This window comes from Echeneis naucrates, chromosome 8 (genome assembly GCF_900963305.1).
Source record: "Echeneis naucrates chromosome 8, fEcheNa1.1, whole genome shotgun sequence".
NCBI classification, from domain to species: Eukaryota; Metazoa; Chordata; class Actinopteri; order Carangiformes; family Echeneidae; genus Echeneis; species Echeneis naucrates.
In genome coordinates this window covers 5,565,318-5,584,817 of record NC_042518.1, presented here as the reverse complement: position 1 = coordinate 5,584,817, position 19,500 = coordinate 5,565,318, and the positions used below count along the sequence as shown (strand labels likewise).

The 19,500-nt window shown below is 42.6% G+C and overlaps 1 protein-coding gene across 1 annotated transcript in view; it reads left to right on the top strand.

Moving 5' to 3' along the window:
• The first annotated feature begins 8,250 nt into the window (after window positions 1-8,250).
• Window positions 8,251-19,500, top strand: part of srcin1a (SRC kinase signaling inhibitor 1a) — a 45,963-nt gene continuing 34,713 nt past the window's right edge. Inside the window, exons 1-3 of the mRNA XM_029507713.1 lie at window positions 8,251-8,266; window positions 18,245-18,479; window positions 18,531-18,609. Coding sequence (XP_029363573.1) covers window positions 8,254-8,266; window positions 18,245-18,479; window positions 18,531-18,609 — 327 coding nt within the window. The 5' untranslated portion in view covers window positions 8,251-8,253. The remainder of the gene's footprint in view (window positions 8,267-18,244; window positions 18,480-18,530; window positions 18,610-19,500) is intronic.

The window sequence follows — 19,500 nt, the reverse complement described above, 5'->3', positions numbered from 1 at the left end:
TGATTTTTCAGAGCAAGCGGTTGTGTCATAGTTTTCATCCATTTTGTTTGATTTGTTTGGCATCTGCGCTGTGATAGCAGATTTCTACATGGCAAACCAAAAACTCTGCATCTCGCTGCTTGTCACCTGCACAGAGTCGCACTGGACTGAAGTGCAGGCCTTTGCTCCAGTAGTTTAGCCCACTTGGCTGACATTCAGCGCTGAAGCTGAGAGCAGTGGTGCAGCGAACACAAATGTCGCGGTGCCCCGTCGTCATTCAACGGCCGCGATGCAAGTCGCTTCCAGGAGCGCCTTGACTGGGGAGTCGAATCAGCAGCAGTCTGATCTAAGCTCCACGCTCCACTACATGATCAAAGCCCATAAGTTTTACATTTATCAATCAGAAAAGCAGCAAATCGTCACTCTGGAAATGATAGAAACTTTCTTCGAGAAATGACTTCCACAATTTTTAAGCTTCATTTGTCAATCAACAAATCCGTTGATCACCTCAGATCACTGTTATTACTTCAGCCCCTAAGCTGAGCTGCATGAGACAGCATCTCTCTTCATGCTGTACAAAAAAATTTAAACTTTAGACATCACACATGACCGTACTGAACTCAAGTTTAAATGGTCCCTTTTAAAAGATGCATTTTTGGTCAGACGTGCTGTTAATCTTTTTTTTTGGGGGGCGTGCGCTGAACTTGACACTCAGGATCTGCCCTCTTTGTCACAAACACAGAGAAGTGAGGTGACGTGAAGGTGAAATAGCTCATGAAGAGAGAGGAGATGAGGAAGGGCTGTGGGAGTATTTCTGAGATTTCCATCTTACCCCCAAAGTGATGTTTCCTTTCATATATTTTCTTTTCTGCTCTGTAGTGATGGTGACACAGCACAAAAAGTCAACCTCGGGCATTTGCTCTCTGGGGGATGTGCTCTCTCCAGTGGTCAGGTTATATATAGAATCTTTCAGCAGTGGCAGCTTTCTTGAAAAATCCCTTTTCCTCTGTTGTCGCATTTGGAAATGCAATTGCAATACATGATGCCTTCCTCTTACTAATAGATGTGCCGCATACTAAATCACAATAACAACGTGTGATACTTCAATGCTTCAGCAGATTTTGCCGGCAGCAGGGATCAAGCCCAGGTTTTGTTGTTATTTGCGCAATAGCTGCTAAATATTAGTACTTTGGACATTTCAAAGCCTCATTCTCACAGCAAAACGCACAAATGTTCGGGATATTATTTCAAATTTAAACCACATGCTGCACACTCGACGCACCTCAAGGGAGTATTTTGACACAACAAATAACAACAACCATTTATAATCTCAGTCGCAGCATTTTCACCCTCAATCTTGACTCACATTTCCCACAATCAGTTTCTTAGCTGTTTGTTACCATCAGAAGGAATGGAAGTAAAAAATGGATACATCCTGCTGTCAGCTAACAGTGTTATTTCCCCCTGGGTCCCGTTAGGTCTGATTATGCAGGGTGAAAGTCAGGTTTCCATAAATCACACCAGTTTAGTGGCAGCTCATCTTTGTTTTTTCTCTCTCAGCATTTGTGCATTACACTGCACATTAGTTCCAAAATAAATGCACTCTGTTGATTGAATATACTGCTTAAAACTGTGATAGTTTTTTTTTTTTTTGTTTTTTTTTTCCAAGGAAAGAAACTTTATTTTGGTCTTTACCATCCTCTAAGGGAAACGCGTGGCTCTCTGATTGTTGCTTTTTGTTTGACGTCCAGGCCTTTTCTGATATAAGATCAGTGAATGAACCAGCCTGAACTCTGCTACTGACATTGTCACATTGTCTTTTGATTTATTGATGTTATTATGTACCTTTTTATGTATATGACTGTATTTATTATACCACTTACCAGGGGAAGTCAGGTATCACAGAATCAGCTGGCAGTGAGGGGCGAGGGGCCATTAGTCATTAAACCAGTCTTTAGAAGTTATCTGTCAGTTTAAAGCAGCTTGAGCTGAGTTTGTTGTACACGGCTTTAGGTCATGATTGAGCCATAGCTCTGAGCCTCAGTCATTCATTTCCTGGACACATCGACAGCTTTATGTCCCGACGATCTACAACGAGATTCTGCCAAAGATTTACAGGTTGTGTGTGTATGTGTGTATGTGTGTGTGCGTGTGTGCTGGTCACCTCAGAGACCTGAGACAAAGGTTTTTGGAGGATCTGCACTGATGCTTTGGGAGACTGGATTAGTGAAGCCTGAAATAGTTTGTGTGTGCGCTTGTGGGAGGAAGTGATGGTGTAAGGGGTGGCATAAGGGCAAAGCTGTAGCCAGAGGCGCCATCTACATGGAGAAAATGGAGCATATGTGCTCTTGTGCTCCAGATATAAGCATTCGTCAGCTGCAGATAAGACTGGTTGGAGTCTTTTTTTCCCCCTAATTAAAAACGATGAGAGAGCCGCATTTTTATTTATTTATTTATTTTTTTAGGTAAGAGAGGGAAAGGATGCAAATAAGAGCAGAGTGATTCTAAGAGAGACAAAGAACTTGGAGTACGTGCCGTGAGTGACTGACAAGCTTTTAAGCGGGAACTGGAAATAAATCACAAGTATGTAACGAAGCATGAAGGGCTCTAAAGTCAGAACTGGGAGGCAAAATGAAGACAGCCAAAAAGCAGCCGAGACAGTGAGAGAGAATGGAGGAAGGCTTTGCTTCTAAAAACTTGAAAACAGCACGCTCAAATGAGGAACTAGCTTCCACAGCAGCTGTCAAATCAATGTCATTTTTTTGTGTACATGATTGTGAGCGAGTGTCAGGGCAGAGTGAGGTGAGCGGGCCGGTGAATGCACGGGGGTTTCATGTGCTTGTTTTGGGGAGATCCGTCTGTTTGTCTCTCTGTCTGTCTTTCGGGGGTTCTCTGCTGAGATTAATGTCCTACCGTCAAATCCCAGACTCCCTCCTGTCAAACACACGCTCTAAGGCCTATTTATAACCAGACACCCACTCACAAATACTAATGAGCCTCTGGGTGATAAATGGATTTGGAGGACACCTTGCGCTCACCGGCTTTCTCCTCTCCCATCACTCATCCAACCCTTGGCCCCAATGCCAACTTCCCCTCTCCCTCTTCTTTTTGTTTGTTTCACTGTGTACAAAAAGCACCTCCTTGGCCCACTTCTGCTTGAAGTTCCCCCACTTTTTACCCTTTACACCTTGATGAACTATCAGTTTGTCTTTTCTTCCCAAACTCTCTCTGCCAGCTTCTGTATTCTCATATTCTCTCTGTGGCTCTCAAAGTTTCATCCACATCTATACTTAGCCTCCCTCTGTGCTGATGTCTTTGTCTCTCCATCTCCTTCCTTGTCAAGCTACATCCCTTTCTCTCTCTCTCTCTCTCTCTCTCTCGCTCTCTGTTAGTTGTGAGTCACTGTTGGCGCTAACTGGATTAGGCACAGGCTGCTTTGCCAAGTGCTCTTGGGTTCTGGGGCAGAGCACTTGACGATTGTAAAATATCAGCTTCATCCTGCCAGCAGGTGGTAAAAAGAAAAAAAGCACGACATCACTACGGCAGCAAGACACACATTTTGCTAATACCTCTGTTTATGATAGATAGTCTGTGTAGCTCCAAAGGCGCTGAAGCACAGCCTGTGTCCAAGGAGGCAGCTCTCCCACAGGTGTGATTGGCAACATGAAGCCTGAAGACTGATGTAAAACATCTGATCGGATCAGCCCTCAGGACGCATCATAAATGTCATTGTTACTTCATTAAATGTTACTTGATGCTCTAAGTATTGTTCACCGGGAAATGTTAGGATGTCTGCATCAATCCCCAGGAGCTTTCGATCCCATTGCATGATTAAAATTTGTGAAAAATATACTTGTAACAAGAACGTTGTTAGAGACGTTCATGATCATAGCGTTCACACATTAAAAGGCGATATATTAATTATGAACCAAAAACTCCATTTTGATCAAATATCCCTTGATGTTCCTGTGAAGTCAGCTTGGGGAATGGGAGACCTTGTGTTGAATGTTTTGTTGAATCTCTGACATCGCAAAAGAGGAAAAGAGAACAAAGCAAAGCTGTCACGAGATGCACTTCATTTGTGTTTGTTTTGTTTTGTTTCTAATTGGTTTTGAATGCAGCAGTAAAAAAAAATAAAAAATCAATAAAAATCTTATCCTTCACTAATCCCCGTCCTGCTGCAGTAAGCCATTTGGGGGGTGAGATGAGAAACTGAGGTTAATTTGGCAGGGGACGGAAAACTTCACATTCTCCCTTTTAACTTTTAACAACTAAAGCTGCTGTTTATAGCAAAAAAAAAAACAACAACAACAACAAGACCCCTCATTTCCCCGTGTAGGTTTCATTTTCATGTGAACATCCCCTGACCGGCGGTTTGTGCCTCTCCTCTGTGGGTGGAACAGAGAGCATGCCTGTTTGGTTGTTGTTTATAACACCAGGCTTGTCAGGGGGTTGTCTGTCTTTCTTGTTTTTGTTGTTGCAGTGGGCGCTGTGTTGTGTTGGCAGTGACAGCTTGTTAATGTCTAACTCGTCATCTCCTCCTCCTCTTTCGTGCCAACTGGCTGCTCTTCCCCGCTCACCTGCAGTACATCACCACAGAATCCCACGCATCCATCTGCACGGCTGCCCCGCCCCTTCATCCCTGTGCACTCCAGCCCGAACGAGTTGCACGAAACACAGACAGCACCGGTGGAAGCATGCGATAGAGAGGGACAGAGACATCACGGGGAGCGGTAGGAGGAGGTGGAGGAGGAGGAGGAGGATGTGTTGTTGCCTTAAGAAGCCCAATAATGAGATAATACCCTTAATGCATGTGTACATAGATCAATGACGATGTGAATGGTGAGGGGAGAAATCAGCATCCAAACGCAGACATGCACATGATGCAGCATATATTACTGCGTGTCCATTAGTGTGCGGACTAAAGTGGTCTGTCCAATCAATGAAACACACACAAGGAGTAAGTGATGAATGAGCCGGATGTGATGTAGCACTTCATTATTAAAGCGCAGTGAACCCAAAGAAAACTATTCTTTAGCACAGAAAAATGTCTGTTCTGCTGCAAAAAAAAAAAAAAAAAAAAGAAAGAAAAACTAACCCAAAAAAAAAAAAAAAAAACCTACAACAAAGCAAACAAACAAAAAGCTGAGAACAGATATAAGCTTTTTTTTCCATTTTTGGCTGGTCAGGAATGAAACATAGACGTGTCAAACTAATTTGTAAAAGTGTTTACAAATGCCACAGCATTTAAAGACTGAGACAAAACTATTATTTTAGCATAAACGTGCAAGCGCCCAGATCACATGGACTAATAAAACAGCAGGAGTTTACCGTGGAAGCTTGTATGTTATTGATATTATTACTTTCTTGAAACAATGTCCGGCGAAGGCTGGCTTCAATTTCAGCTCAAGTTTATTATACGATTAACATACAAGGATTTCACTTCACTAATACAGGAAGGTCCAAGTCTTTTCCAAAGTCAAATATTCTCCGAAACATCAGACGTAAAGGTGAGATTTCCATCCCATAACCAGACTAATGTCAGATTATGAGTTTCCAATTGAATTCCTTTAATATGCTGCTTTACCATAATAATGAAAAAACATTGGCAGTCATTCTGACTCTACAGAGGACCGTGGGCCCAAGTGAAGCACGAAGCTTTATTTCTCAGGTCGCGGCATTCTGCTGCCGCCTTTTCTGCGACACAGGCAAAGAGGCGGGCAGCAGAGGGTGATGGGGGATGTGAAACAGGAGGTGGGGCTGCTGTTTTGCAGTGCTTCCTTGCAGCTCTCTTTTTGATATCCTCTGGGGAACAGTGAAACAAGCAATTACTCCAACACCCCACTAGGGACTGCTGTGTGCCACTCATCTCCCCACTTGTTTCTTGATCTCAACAGGCGTGACAAAACCCTCCCAAGCAGGCTGGAGTGTAAAAGGTGGGGGTTTCATCTCTGATGTCTGCCGCTGTTTCCACCTTGCTCCAAAGAAAATTGGCATTTTTGTGCTTGTGACGCCGCATCAGCGTGTCTGTTTTTGATGTACTTCACCTCAGAGATCGGAGATATTTGTCAACGCAAAAATGATTTATAATTTCAACTAAACTCACAAACTCATTTTCCCGTGAGCCAGCTGTAGGAAAATCCACCAGCCACCCCCATCCTTCTCTCCATTTGCCTTTTGTTTGGTGGCAGCTGACAGAGAGCAGTTTGTACTGAGACACATGACCATCAGCATCATCACACACATCTGAGCCATGTTGACTCAGCAACTTGTAATCTCTGCTGCCCTCCTCGTGCCACATCCGTCACTGGCTGTGTGGGGGGTCCTGGTGCCAGCTGCAGTTTGTAAAGCAGCTGACCTGTTGCCTAGGTGACCAATCTGATCACGGATAATGACTGGCTGTTTTGATTGATCACTTTTCTTTCTTTTTCAGTTCGTCTGAGCTTTTTTTTTTTTTTTTTAATCCTTGATGCTCTTTTAATTAAAGTAAGAGCACTTAAATTAAACTGTCAGAGTAATTCTCACTGACGAGGAAAATTGCTAATGTTTTTCTTGTGATTTTGAAGAAAATCAGCACTTGTGTGAAAGTGCGCACCCCCCCCCCCCCCCCCAGCCTCTCTGTGAACTTGCCCTTTGTCACTCTTCTCCAAGGTCCTCGCCTTTGGCTGTGGTGCCTGGCTTTTCTGCTGGTGCTGCAGAGCTTTAAGTGCTAATCACCTGGCACCCCACTATCTCTGCAGCCCAGCCTCCCCATCACACCTGTCACCGACAAACACACCACGTGTGTGGATCAATAGCCTTGCTGCATGACTATTAGTCAGCTACAGAGGCAACTGTCACCGGTTACTGCACTTTTGTGCATTTTAAAGTCAAATACCAAGCTTAGTGCATCATTTTTAATAGATATTTATATATATTTTTTATAGACTCCTGCGAAGGTAGTAAACCCATTAAATTACATAGTTGCTGACTGAAATGCAGCCACATTTCCTGCCAGGGATGCTTTTGTCTCAGCGGCAGATGAATTCCAGACAAATTCTTCTCACTTTTCGTAGCTTACCGTGGCTTCTCTTTGTCTCGTGGCGCCGAATGCGTCCTCTCCCAACATCCCTCGTCTCTTCCAAACACTCCTGCCCGCATCTGTTCTGGTAAATCATTTAATCAGCTGATGTAAGTGATGAACGAATTTCAGTTTGTCATGTAATTCACCACTTTGATTGATAGCTCATGGCCAGTGCTAATCTAATCTGACAACAGATGTGTTCCTGTGGGAAAGCGCTTGTTAGGTTAGCCTGTCAGCATGCTAATACTACAGAAGGCTTGGAAGTACGTCTACCAAGAGTGCAGGCAACAAACCACGCATTGAAGCCAGCTCTGTAATCCTGCCCTCTAAAAGCAGCAACCTTCATGTTGCTGCTCCCCTACCAGCTGAGATCGTCTTAACCAGCAGTGATGGCAAGATTTACTGCAAATTACACGTCATTACACGACCGTTAGGAAACCTTAGTTCTCTCCAGTCTTAGCAGCACAAATCAGGTTTTGGCTTTCCCTTTACTGACTTGAGTAGAACTTGTAGTAATCTTGTTATGGATATTATTGTGGTACTTAGGTTTTTAATTAGATAGAACAAAAAAAGCTCTGTATATGCTTTGCAGTTACCCTTCATTTCTACCAGAAGACTGTGGTTTTTACTTTGGTTAAATATAAAATAAATAAAAGCTTTGAGTAAGGTCTTCATTGTTGGCAGGCAGTCTATAAAAATTAAGTGTTATTTCTGTTTGGCTTGGTGGATTTTAGTAACTCAGCTGTTATCGGAGGAGGTGGAATTGAATTTTAGCTGAATCAGGACTGTGACATAACTTCTCTTGTCCGTGCCATCTCAAACCATCAGTATTATTCTTTTTCAACCGCTCTTCAGATAATTGATGTAATCCATTTTGCATGTCCAGTTACTGTGGCAGAATAAAATGGGCTGTTTTTTTTTTTTTTCTTTGTTTTTTCCTCCCACTTGAGAGAAAACACTGAACTTTCTATCTGGTACACGAATTGCCATTTTTCATATTCTTACTCATTTATTTTACAATATGCCTTCTCATTATGCACCCGGTGGTTTTGCTGACGGGAGTGTTTTTGACAGATTGAGAACCTAAAAATTCCTGCAACATTTTTAAAACAACAAAAAGAAGATACATTGTACATTACGAGCTCCTGTGCTCATAATGTACAGATTGGAAGTTTTGACAGCTCTGGTTTCCAAATGTCAGGCTTGGCAATATGCCTGCAGAAAGTTGTTGTGTAATCAGCCTGGTGCTGTCAGCATGTTGGCGTCTTGACGGAAGAAACAGACAGAAACTATGACCTGTCCAGATCAAGTGTAATGACCTGAATTCAAGGATGTGCAGAAATAAGAAATACTGTCCGATTGTACTTAAATAAAATTTTACTTTAGTTTCACTATATCTTTTGAGTAAAATGGATATTTCAAATATGTATTTATATTTAAACATTTTAGAATCTAAATTGACTCGTCTTTTTTCTTTCCTTATGTTTGCTCTTGGTCAATATTGCTGCAACAAATCAGTAGAATAATATCAGCGTTTAAGTTTTTGACTGCCGGTAGCAATTTGTTGTTAGTTTATTCTGACTCCTTTGCTGCAAACTGACAGAAACACAAACCTGACATTATGGCTAATGTGTAACCCAGCAATAACATATCTTTTTCCAGGAGATGGGAAGAAACTTAAAAGCGAGACTCAACCATTATAGTGCACAAACCAAAAGTGGCTAACAAGCTTTGTAGCACTGCAGGGTTGGGGAGGGTAATTGTATGTTGGTTCGTTACCAAGCAGCCCTTTTTATATCACAAAGATTTCATTTCATCACTGATCAGAACCCAGATGTACCCAGAATGTATTTGAACCTGTTTTTATACAATTTTCTACGGTGAATACGTAACGGGAACACAAAATCTACTGTACAAACACAATACAGGAGCATTATCGTGAGAAGATTTACGACTCCATCTTCCTCCGTCTTCCTCATGTTGCCCTCCTCCTTCATAATAACCCCACTCATCTCATGAATATTCAGATGCTCTGTGTATCAGCTCAGATAGAGATGGCTTCTCCAATCTTCCAATTTATGCCTTTAGATTTTCTCGCCTTCTTGTGCTAGTCAACCAATTTTCACCCTAGTTGTCAGTCATGTCGCAGTTAGTGGGTGCCTCGCAGCACTTTGTTAGCTAACATTTATCTGAATGTGTGTGTGTGTGTGTGTGTGTGTGTGTGTGTGTGTGTGTGTGTGTGTGTGTGTGTGTGTGTGTGTGTGTGTGTGTGTAGCTGTGCGTTAGTATGCATGTTCTTGGCTGATGGTGTTACAGGGCCTGTGGGACCTATTAGATGTGAAGGATTTAATATGAAGTCCTCAGCAGCTATCATGAGTATCTCTGTTACCAGTGACCTCCACCTTTTAGCATTTCATGCTCACTTTTTAATTACTCAGTGACTGCAGCTCCCCCTGTTGGTCAGACCGGGCAGCTCCGTACTGAAGGTAAAGTGTCTTTTTAATATCTACACATCTTATACGAAGTGGCAGCACTTTCCATGCGGTTCAGATGTTTTTATGAGGGGAGAATGTGAATGTGGCTGGAGCACACCTGTTTTCGTCCACCTGCATTCGGTCTGTTTACATGATTATGAGTCACATTCAAGCCCTCAGGAAAGTCAGCTTTTTCCATCCGTGGTGCTTTCCCTCCTACCTCTTGCCCTCGCTGCAACAACCCTGTTTTTACTTGTTTTCCATCCTAAAGTCAATGTCATCAAAAACAACAGCTTGTTACATGTGTTCATGTTGTATTCTCTCAGAGAATAGGACTGTTATTCTGTGTGGCGTTTATTGATCTACTCTACTCTGTGAGGGTTCCAGCTTATGCATCGTTTATGACTGCAGTTGAAAAGACAGAACTAATAATCGTGAAATGGTTTCAAGGGAAGACAAATGTAGATCTCAGGGCATGGTTGTCAGAGGTTAGTGTGCTCGAGAAGAAACGTAGAAGAGAAGTGAGCCGGGTGGTGCCAGTGGTGGTGCTGCTCCCCAGCTCAGAAACCACTCTTCTATGCTTTGTTTGGTTGCTGCTTTCATCACTTGCCTCGCTGGCTCATCGTGCTGCTCTGCTGAATCCACTGAGATTAGCTTGAAGGCACACTGGGCTCTTCTCTCATACCGAAGCAGCACCACCATCTCTGACAGCAGCATGGAGTTTAACTTGCTCAGATGTATGTCTGTTTGTTTGGAGTCTATCTCTTTGATGGCATGTTGTTCCTGTTCATGTTGTACAGTGAATCTTTTTTTGGGAGGGGAATGAAAAGGCAACAAGTCCAGTGTGGCTGGCACTTGTGGAGATGATGTAGCATCATCTCATCTAATAAACTAGGTGTGGTTTAGTACAGGTTGCTGTCATTTCTTTCTCGTTCATTTCGTTGTGAACAAAAGACGTTGGCGGTGTTTGACCTTGACCTCTCAGTAACTGACTCTGTATGCCGACGGGAGAAGGCATTTCCAGTCGGGATCAATCAGATTAACGTTTAATAATCATGATGAGTGACAAGTAATCAGATTTCAGCAATCATTTCAGGTGTGTTTGCTTTTGTTTGTGGTGGATGTTCTGCAGGTGACAGTGGGCCAAGCTCATTAGATCTCTCTGGTAGGTGGTTGTGCTTTCAGCAACAGTCATGTGGTGAGATTATGGTGACTCAGACCTGCCGTCTCCAGTCTCTGCCATATTAACAACATTTGGATCAATGGACAGAACCAGGACTCTGAATGAGAAAGAAGTGCTTTGATGGTTACGTAGCCATATTTTAAATTATATCCTTTTTTTTTTTTTTTTTTTTTGCAAATTTCAAATCAAACTATACAACTCCACAACAATGTTCGCCATGATGGGTTACCTTTTCTTAAAACAACATTAAAGTCTCTACAGAATTGCTTCACCTTACGCCATGACCTCAAAAACACCAGGTAAAACACGTGAAGGTTAATTTATACCGCTCTGCAGCCATGTCGTGGTGTGGAGGACTTTGACTGAAGCATATTACACCTGTGACTGCCAGTCAGCGTTGCACCCCGTGGAGATCAGAGGTCTATGCGCTGCCGCCAGAGTAAATGCAGCACTTTGATGTAGCTCTGTTTGTGGGCAGGCACGGAGGCTCGACGCTACCCAAACATCCTTGCATCTACCACCTCTTAAACTCTATTATCTCTGCTTGTCTCCTTCTAGCATCTTATTCGAGGTATCAGCTGCCTCCCCAGTGAGATAAACTGAGCAGCACTAATGTAATGAGGTGGTGTGCTTGGAGAGTCTTCATTCGCACACCCAGTGGTGGTGGTGCGCTGACTGACAGGGCTCAACAACAGGGTATAATTAAGACGCTCTTTTCACCTGCTGCTGGACCGCTGCTATTCCTGAGAAAGACAGTCGGCTTTTACAAGGATGGCATGTGAAACAAAGAGAACTACCGCTCCCCTTTCTCACTTTCTGCCTCTCTCTGCCACAATTGCATATCATCACTTGAATTATTCCTCCACTCGAATCCACATCTTTCATTTGCTCAGCTTCAGAAGGCCCTAGAGGTGTTATGGAGGAGCAGTATCACTCTCTAATTTTTTTTAGTATGGGCCTTTTGTGTATTAACAGGTGCTTTCTTGGATCCACATAATGTCTGCAATTTTAGCTTGGCTGCCTCTATAGTATTCCCCAGCATCGCTCAGGAAAACAAAGAGGATGTGGGGCGGGTTGTGGATGGGAGGGAGTCACATGATGGAAAAAAGAGTTGAAGGCACTAGGAGAAAAGATGGGTGTGTAACGTCCTTTTTTGCACATTTTAATGATCACTGGGGTGTGACCATCATTTTGTGCGGTGCAACACATTGCAGTTGTCTCAGTCAGTTTTACACGAGGCTGTCTGGAGCCTTCGTATTGTCTCAGACTGTTATTTCGTCCAGTGGAGACAGAGAGACCAACCGACCTCCTGATGGCTGGCTCCCGATGCCCTGCCATCAATTTCACCCCTTTTAACTTCCCTCTCCTGGCAGAGCGGTGCCTAGGAGCTTTTTAGAGATTACCTTAATGGAGAAAGAAAAAAAGTGAAATGCGCGTACCTGCTGCCGTGTGTGTATTTTTACCCACAGCCTTGTTGTGTTAAGTGTATATAAGGCACCAGCAAGAGCATAGGAAGCACAAGATGAAGAGAGCGAGATGGAAAAAGTTCCCCTTTCAAGATCAAAGTTTCCTTTTTTTCAATTCAATCCAAATGTCTTAATATATCTGCGTAGTACATTTCAAGATCTGTGCTATACAGCTCGCTCTTGTGCCTTTCTGAAGGATTTGCCGTTGTGTCACAGCAGCAGCATCACGGAGAGTCCAGTGACGGAGCGTGAGCTCGTGTCAGTGTTTAAATCTCCGTCTTTGTAACCCCCCTAATAGGACTGCAGGTTATTTGGCCCACAGCTGTGGTGTTTAAAATGATTTTCTTGTGGAGTTGTGACCTGCAGGGTTTTTATTAGGCTGATTGGTGGTTTTTATAAGGTTATATTTAAATGTTAGATGCCCGTCTCTCTATTGCCTTTAACTGTTCCCATCGGAGCGTGTAGAGTTACAAATGCAGGCCATAGCTGTATTGGTTTGTTTCCTGTTGCCTGTAGCCTTAATAGACACACCAGATTTGCTGTTTGCTGCTTTAACCTACCTCCACTTGATTTAAACAAACAAACAGCAACAACAAAACCCTTTTCCTCTTTCTTCCTTCGTTAATATTCAGCCGGTCTATTTGCCCTGTACAGTCACGGCCAGCCTCCCACACAGTAAATTAGCCTGAGTATCAGAAGGAAGAGCTCACCTTGCCATTCCCATCCGTGTGTATCAGTGTGAAAACAGAGTGTCTGGTGAGGACCATGCATTGTCACAGAAGTCAAAGTCAACTTTATTGTCAATTCTTCTGTCCATACAAGGAATCGAAATTTTGTTTGCTCTTTTGCCTTCTACCGTGTAACATCAGAACCAAAGAAAAAAAGGTGGAGAATATAGAAGAGCAGAGAAAAATACTTAAAAAAGAGAAAAATAAAAAATCTAGACTGTACAATAAGTCTAAAATAACGTATAAATAACATACCACAGCAGGCTGAAATATCGTAATTGAGATACAGACAATGCTACACAGGGAGTGAAGGGGAAATGTGCAATTTGTGCATATTATAAGCATAACATTATTTTACATAAAGACCTCATTTAGGTCAGATAAGCTTCTTTACCTTCTGAGATGTCTATTTTCATACCAAAATTCTAAACAGGAAAACAATTGGGCAATTATATGTCCCCAAGAGGGAAAATAATGTTAAATAATGCTATTAAATAATTTTAGAATCAAATGTTAAAGATCACATAATCTGATTATATTATATGATCTTTAACATGATCTTTAACTGATAAAATTAGATTTGGAAACATGCTAAATGTTTTTTTTTTTTTTTTAGTACAAAGGTAAAGAAATGTAGAATGCAACAATAAGTCAAAAATCATTTTAGAAGTCATCATTTTAGAATCAAATGTTAAAGATCACATAATCTGATTAGATTATATGATCTTTAACTGATAAAATTAGATTTGGAAACATGCAAAATGTTTTTTTTTTTTAGTACAAAGGTAAAGAAATGTAGAATGCAACAATAAGTCAAAAACAGGATAAATGAAACCATAAACATTTAATTATACATTATATAACAATAATTAAACAATACAATTAAATCTGTGATTGCATTACAATGCATTGTAAGAATGTCTTTACATTACTTAACGTATAATTCAACACAGGAATTTGGTAGCCGGCGGCAGTGTCTTTGGTAATAGGCAGTTCGTCTTATAACATGATGCAGAAATGAAGGGAATTAAAATGCGCGGCTCTGACTGGCAAACATGCTCCAAAAGTTGTCCTGGCATGATGTTCTGTATTCGGGGACATGTTTATTTATGCACTCATGCCACTTCATTTCCCTGACGTCTAACAGTGCAGAGACATGTATGCGTCAGCGGGGTTGGCAAAAAGCTTCATATTAAACAGCACACACAAATAATTACTGCTTCACAGCAACAGAAAACGGCCTGTCTGGTTCCTCGGAAAGAATGTAATCACAACGTTTTTTCTCTGACTTTTCTATGAATATTAGAGGGTGGTGGAGTGATCAGGACTGTCGCCTAACAGCAAGATGGGTGTGGGTTTAAAGTGAGATAATCGATTGTCCGAATTCCAAAGAGATGACGGTTAGGTCAAGTGGTTATTCTAAAGTTTCCCACAGGAGTGATTTGTCAGCCTATGATAGACTGTCCTGTCCAGGCTGTACCCCCGTCCTCACCCAAAGTCACTTGTGATTGGCTCCAGCCCCCGAAACCAGAAAGGATAAGCAGGATAATTGGACTCATTTATTATTATTATTATTATTATTTCTTATTCCAGCATTTTTCACTATTTTCTGATGTTTTAAACACGAGGCTATTCATTGAATAATGAAGAAAATATCCTGCCCATTAACTGATAATAGAAGAAATAGTTGCAGCCCTAAAAGATATTAATGGAAGTAACCTTTGTGTCCTCATGGTGACGACAGATTATGCATTAATGCAAGGGCAGCTCCAGTATCCTCAAATTGTGCTGTGGCTGCAATTTTAGAGTCAAAGCGTTTGAAGTACCTCTGACTTTAGATATAGACCTCAGACTTCTGTTTGCATAAGTGTAGTCTGCAGCTTTCTCATCCTTCTGGGCTACTTGAAGACTCCCCTGTACCCTCAATTCCCTCTGACCCACTTGTTAATTTGCCCAGAAAATATGAGGCTGCTCTGCCTCCCTCCTCCAAATTCATCAAAGCGCTCTCCTGATTTTTCCAAACCATATGTCCCTGCATATGTTGAGCAGTCATTCCTTGAAAGTTGAAAGTATTAAGAGTTTAGCAGGCGATTGGTGGGAAATAAAGTATAAATTTGCCCGTGGTGATAAAGAATACACACAAGTGTTCATAATTGTTGTGGGAGGGTTGGCAAATGTCTCGTCCCGCACACATGCATAGAAATATAAATAACCCACTCAAGGCAGTGCAGACTGTTGACCTAAAAAGTAAAATCTTAGGGAGAATATATATCTCAGTTAAATGCAGGACAGATCTTATGTGCGACAGGGAAAACATGAACATCACTAGTTATTAAAATTCTGAAATAAAAAAATTAATGAATACATTTGCCATCTTTCTTGTGGTTCGTCGTCCATCTTTGGAGCCAACTCAAATGACGGAGGCAGGTTTTAGCCTTGATCTGTTTTACATACACTCAGCGAAAGACAAAATGAGTTGCAGCGTTTAATCAGCCTGCTAGAAGGAGTTTCTCACTGTATTTCTCCTTGTCCTTTTTTTTTTTTTTTTTTTTTTTTTTTTTTTTGCCTAGCAGTATCTTTTTCTCCATGCAGGTCATTTCTCCCCCTCTGTTTGTCTTATCTCTCCACGCCCACCGCAGCAGGCGCTTTCTATTCAGGCAGGTTAATGCTCTTGAATGCGCGCTCTATCTTGACAGTGCAGCTGAGGCCTCATTGGCTGAGCTCATAGATCTTCTGATTTTGGGCTCCCGTTGTCATTCAAGTCCTGCTATTATTTCCTCGACCAGCAGACTGCACCTTTTACCTGGAGGTGGAGTCTTTGTAGCTGCTATTTGGCCTGCTGCAGACCCGGATTTCCTGACAAACATTGCTTTCTTGTGATAAAGGGTCCACCAGCAACCCGCCTTCATGAGCCTTTTATGTAGGTTGAAATGATGCTGCTGTTGCGTGGGCTTGCACAGATTGTTTTGGTTGCCAGGGATATTGTCTGCCAGCTTATGCAGAAATATATTGGCTGTCAATGACGGAAGTAAAGATGAAGAACCTGTTCCCATTTTCTATTCTTGCGCTCCTGCCCACACAACCTTTATTCATGTTGTTATCATGATGAGGACTTTATATACACCTCTGCAGTGTAGTATATTCACATACTGCACACTGGAAAGTTTCCGGGCAGTATTCCAGAGCAGGGATACAGCAATTTACTTTTTTAGTATCATCACATCAAATGTACTTGAGTAAATCCATGATCTTAACCTCTGTTTGTGCCCAAATCGTTCCAAAATCGAACTTAAAATCTTAATAATGTTATTATTGATGGAGTTTCTAGATCTCTTCACAGCTTCATAAGCCAGACTAGCCAACTCAGCTTTTCACTGAGAATGCTGAGTCACAATATCTGGAGTACATAGGCCCAGTTTTGCCAGCCATTGTAATGGGGCCCTTGAGTCAGATCTTTGTTAACTGATACACAATAAGCTGCAGCCTAATGAAGTGTAAAGCAGAGATCTGGGAGGCTGCAAGTGGGGCCAGATGAACATGTCCGACGGCTTTGGTCTGCCGTCGAGAGCTCGATGGTAATGCTATTAAACAGGAGGTCAATCTATTTCGCCTCACCCCTACTGAGTTTATCAGCACTTCATAATGTATGGGATGTAGAGGCAGGGTGCTGAAACAGCTGATCACACTCGGGTGCTGTATCTCTGCAAGAATGAATGTGGGCTCATGACCAGCATGCCGTTTGACTGCGGCTGTGTCGGCGCAGACCTACCCTTCACAGACTCCCTCCCTGTTAAGGTTTGTCCACTGGAGAGCATTGCAGCTTCCATGTGGCCAGTTTCCTCATCCTCTTCCTCTGCGTTCAGTAACCGTCCATTTGTTGCTTCTGCCCCAAAGAGCCTCCCTCTGCTGTGCTCTCGCTCAGTTCATCCTAATGATGCTGATGAGTCTTTAATATACAGGTGGTCCTCTTCATTCAGCCCGATCAAGCCTCTGCACTTTTTATTCCTTTTGTTTGACAGTTTTTTTTTTATTATTATTATTTTTAGAATTATTATCATTATCCATTTCTGAAGTCTCTTGCTACTTCAAAAATTACTTATTTGTTAATGATTACATGTGTTACTGTGTAAAATGCATGACTACTGTCATTTCCCATTCAGGCTATTTTACCCGTATTAGCATTACAGACATCTTGCCACAGCTACCTTATGAATACATTATAATGCATACATAATGCATTAACTAATTGTAATTCAGAGAAAGTGTTATCGTGGCCTGATGGCACTTTTCTGATGGTCATGTGACTATGTTGTGGTGTGTTTGTTTGCACATTTGTGCACAAACACACAAATTAACCCTTGGCATGTTTCTCTTCTAGCCAACGCAGGGGCCTGTTTTCCTAAGCAAGGTAACTGACCGGGCCAATGGTTCCCTGCTTTTATCACGCGTCACGTTTATTGTTTGTTTTTGTTTTGTTTTTTTTGTTTTGTTTTGTTTTTTTCAGTTACATATTTTTTTTGTGTAACCATGCTGTCTCCTGCCGGCTGCCTCCCTTCCCTTCCCGTGTGCCTTCCACCTCTGGCTGTGTTGTCTGTCAGTTAGTGCACTGATTAAAGGCCGCAAGCTGTCAGAGTGATGGGCCTCTTTAAAAATGGACAGCAAACCAGTAAACCTCCAGAGATGAGTGACGGTGAGGATATGTAAAGAACGTAGCAGAGGGCATCGTGGGATGGAGGGACAGCTTGGAGAGAAGGGCAGGAGTGAGTGTGAAAGAGAACGAGGACAGAAATGAAAGAAGTGCTCCAATATGTTCTCACTTGACTTTCAGTCACTCAAGTTTAAGCACTTTGTTTTCATCTGTTTCTGAAGAAAAAAAAAAGAAAAGCCCCTTAAGATGACGAGCAGGCCTATCACAATGGAATATCCAGCAAAACAAATTCAGTCTGAGCCTCTTCCTTTGATCTATCGCAGAAGCATTTTACATTTCTCATTTTCCTTCCCTTCAGAACTTGAAATCAATAATTCTTCAGGGAACTGCTCTGTCCTGGTGGCAAATAGTCTAACATCCCATCCCATTTCTTTCTCTCTCTCTCTCTCTCTCTCTCTCTCTCCCTCCCTCTCTCCTATCCCCTCTGTGCCTTAATTTTTCCACCGTTCCTTTCTCTGCTCCATTTGTTCCTACCTGTGTGTGTCTGTCCGGTCTGTATGTATTTCTCCACCTTTAACTCCCTCTGCATGCCTGTGTGGGTGGCGATTCACCTCTTTCTTACACCCTTTCTACCCTTTCCTTCTTTCTTCCCTTCCTTTCTTTCCTTCATCCCCACTTCTCCTCTTCTGTCCTTACCCTTCAGATCCCGAGCGTGGTGGCACTCACATGATCTCGACAGATGACTTGGAATATCCGCGGGAATACCGGACGCTGGGGAACAGCGCACGGCGCTTCTCCAATGTGGGCCTGGTGCACACGTCGGAGCACCGCCACACTGTCAGCGCCGCCCAGAGCCTGGAGGCACTTACCAACCTGCACAAGGCCGACATGGAGCGCAAACGGGACGCCTTCATGGATCATCTGAAGAGCAAGTACCAGCAGCAGCAGCAGCAACAGCAGCAGCAGCAACTGCAGCATCCGCACCACAGCCCGCACCACAACCCACCTTCGCCCTCACCCTCCCACGCCAGCATGAGGGGCACTTCAGAGAGGTCTGCGCGTGAGCAGGTATGCTCTTCAACAGAATTGTGGCTGTGCACAGTATCTTTTGTTGGTGAACACCCAAATGTCGTTGTCAAATTGACATGTATTAATTGATGCATGTCATAGGGGTTATTCTTTTGTCACTGCGCCAGCAAATTATGTTACTGTACATGGAGAGACAGATGGAGTCATGTGTATCAATAAGCAACAATAAGGCTCTTGTCAGATAACATTTAGAGTGAAAGCAGCACAATGATTCACATTGTGTTCATTGAGATAATGGAGGGAGAGTAAATGCGTTAGAGGAGGCTGTCAGGTGGTCTTTGTGTTCACAGAAGTTGTCATCAAGCTGTCACGGCCAAACTTGTCTTCGTGCAGAACTTAAATGGCAAAGCTGGTCCCGCTGAGATATGAAAGGAGGCAGAAAGTCGCACACATGCACATGCTGAACGCACAATATACTAATGATCGATATTGTTCCCTACCTCTCTTTCATTTAGACTGAATGGAAAAACTGTACTGTACACAAACATGCTCTCCTTTTGTTTGAGCATTGCTGCTGTGTATGTATAAAAAAAAAAAAAACCCCAAACAAAAACCACAATGACGTGACAGAAAAGCACATCAGGGAAGACTGGAGCCAATGAAAGGGAGGGAGCGAGAGAGGGAAGGCGTGTGAAAGACAAGTGGAGTCTGTAGTTGCCTTGGAAACCTCTTCCATATATGGCAAACTGGGATATTACATTGCAAAGGTCAGATTGTGTGGAGACAGAGGGATTGTACGATAAGCCGGAGACGAGAATACAAAGTGGAGGATAGACAGTAAAAAAAAAAAAAAAAAGACAGAAAGAAACAGAAAAGAAAAATCGAGGCAGCAGCTGGAGGAGTGGACAGTCCTAAAGTGACAGGGCATCT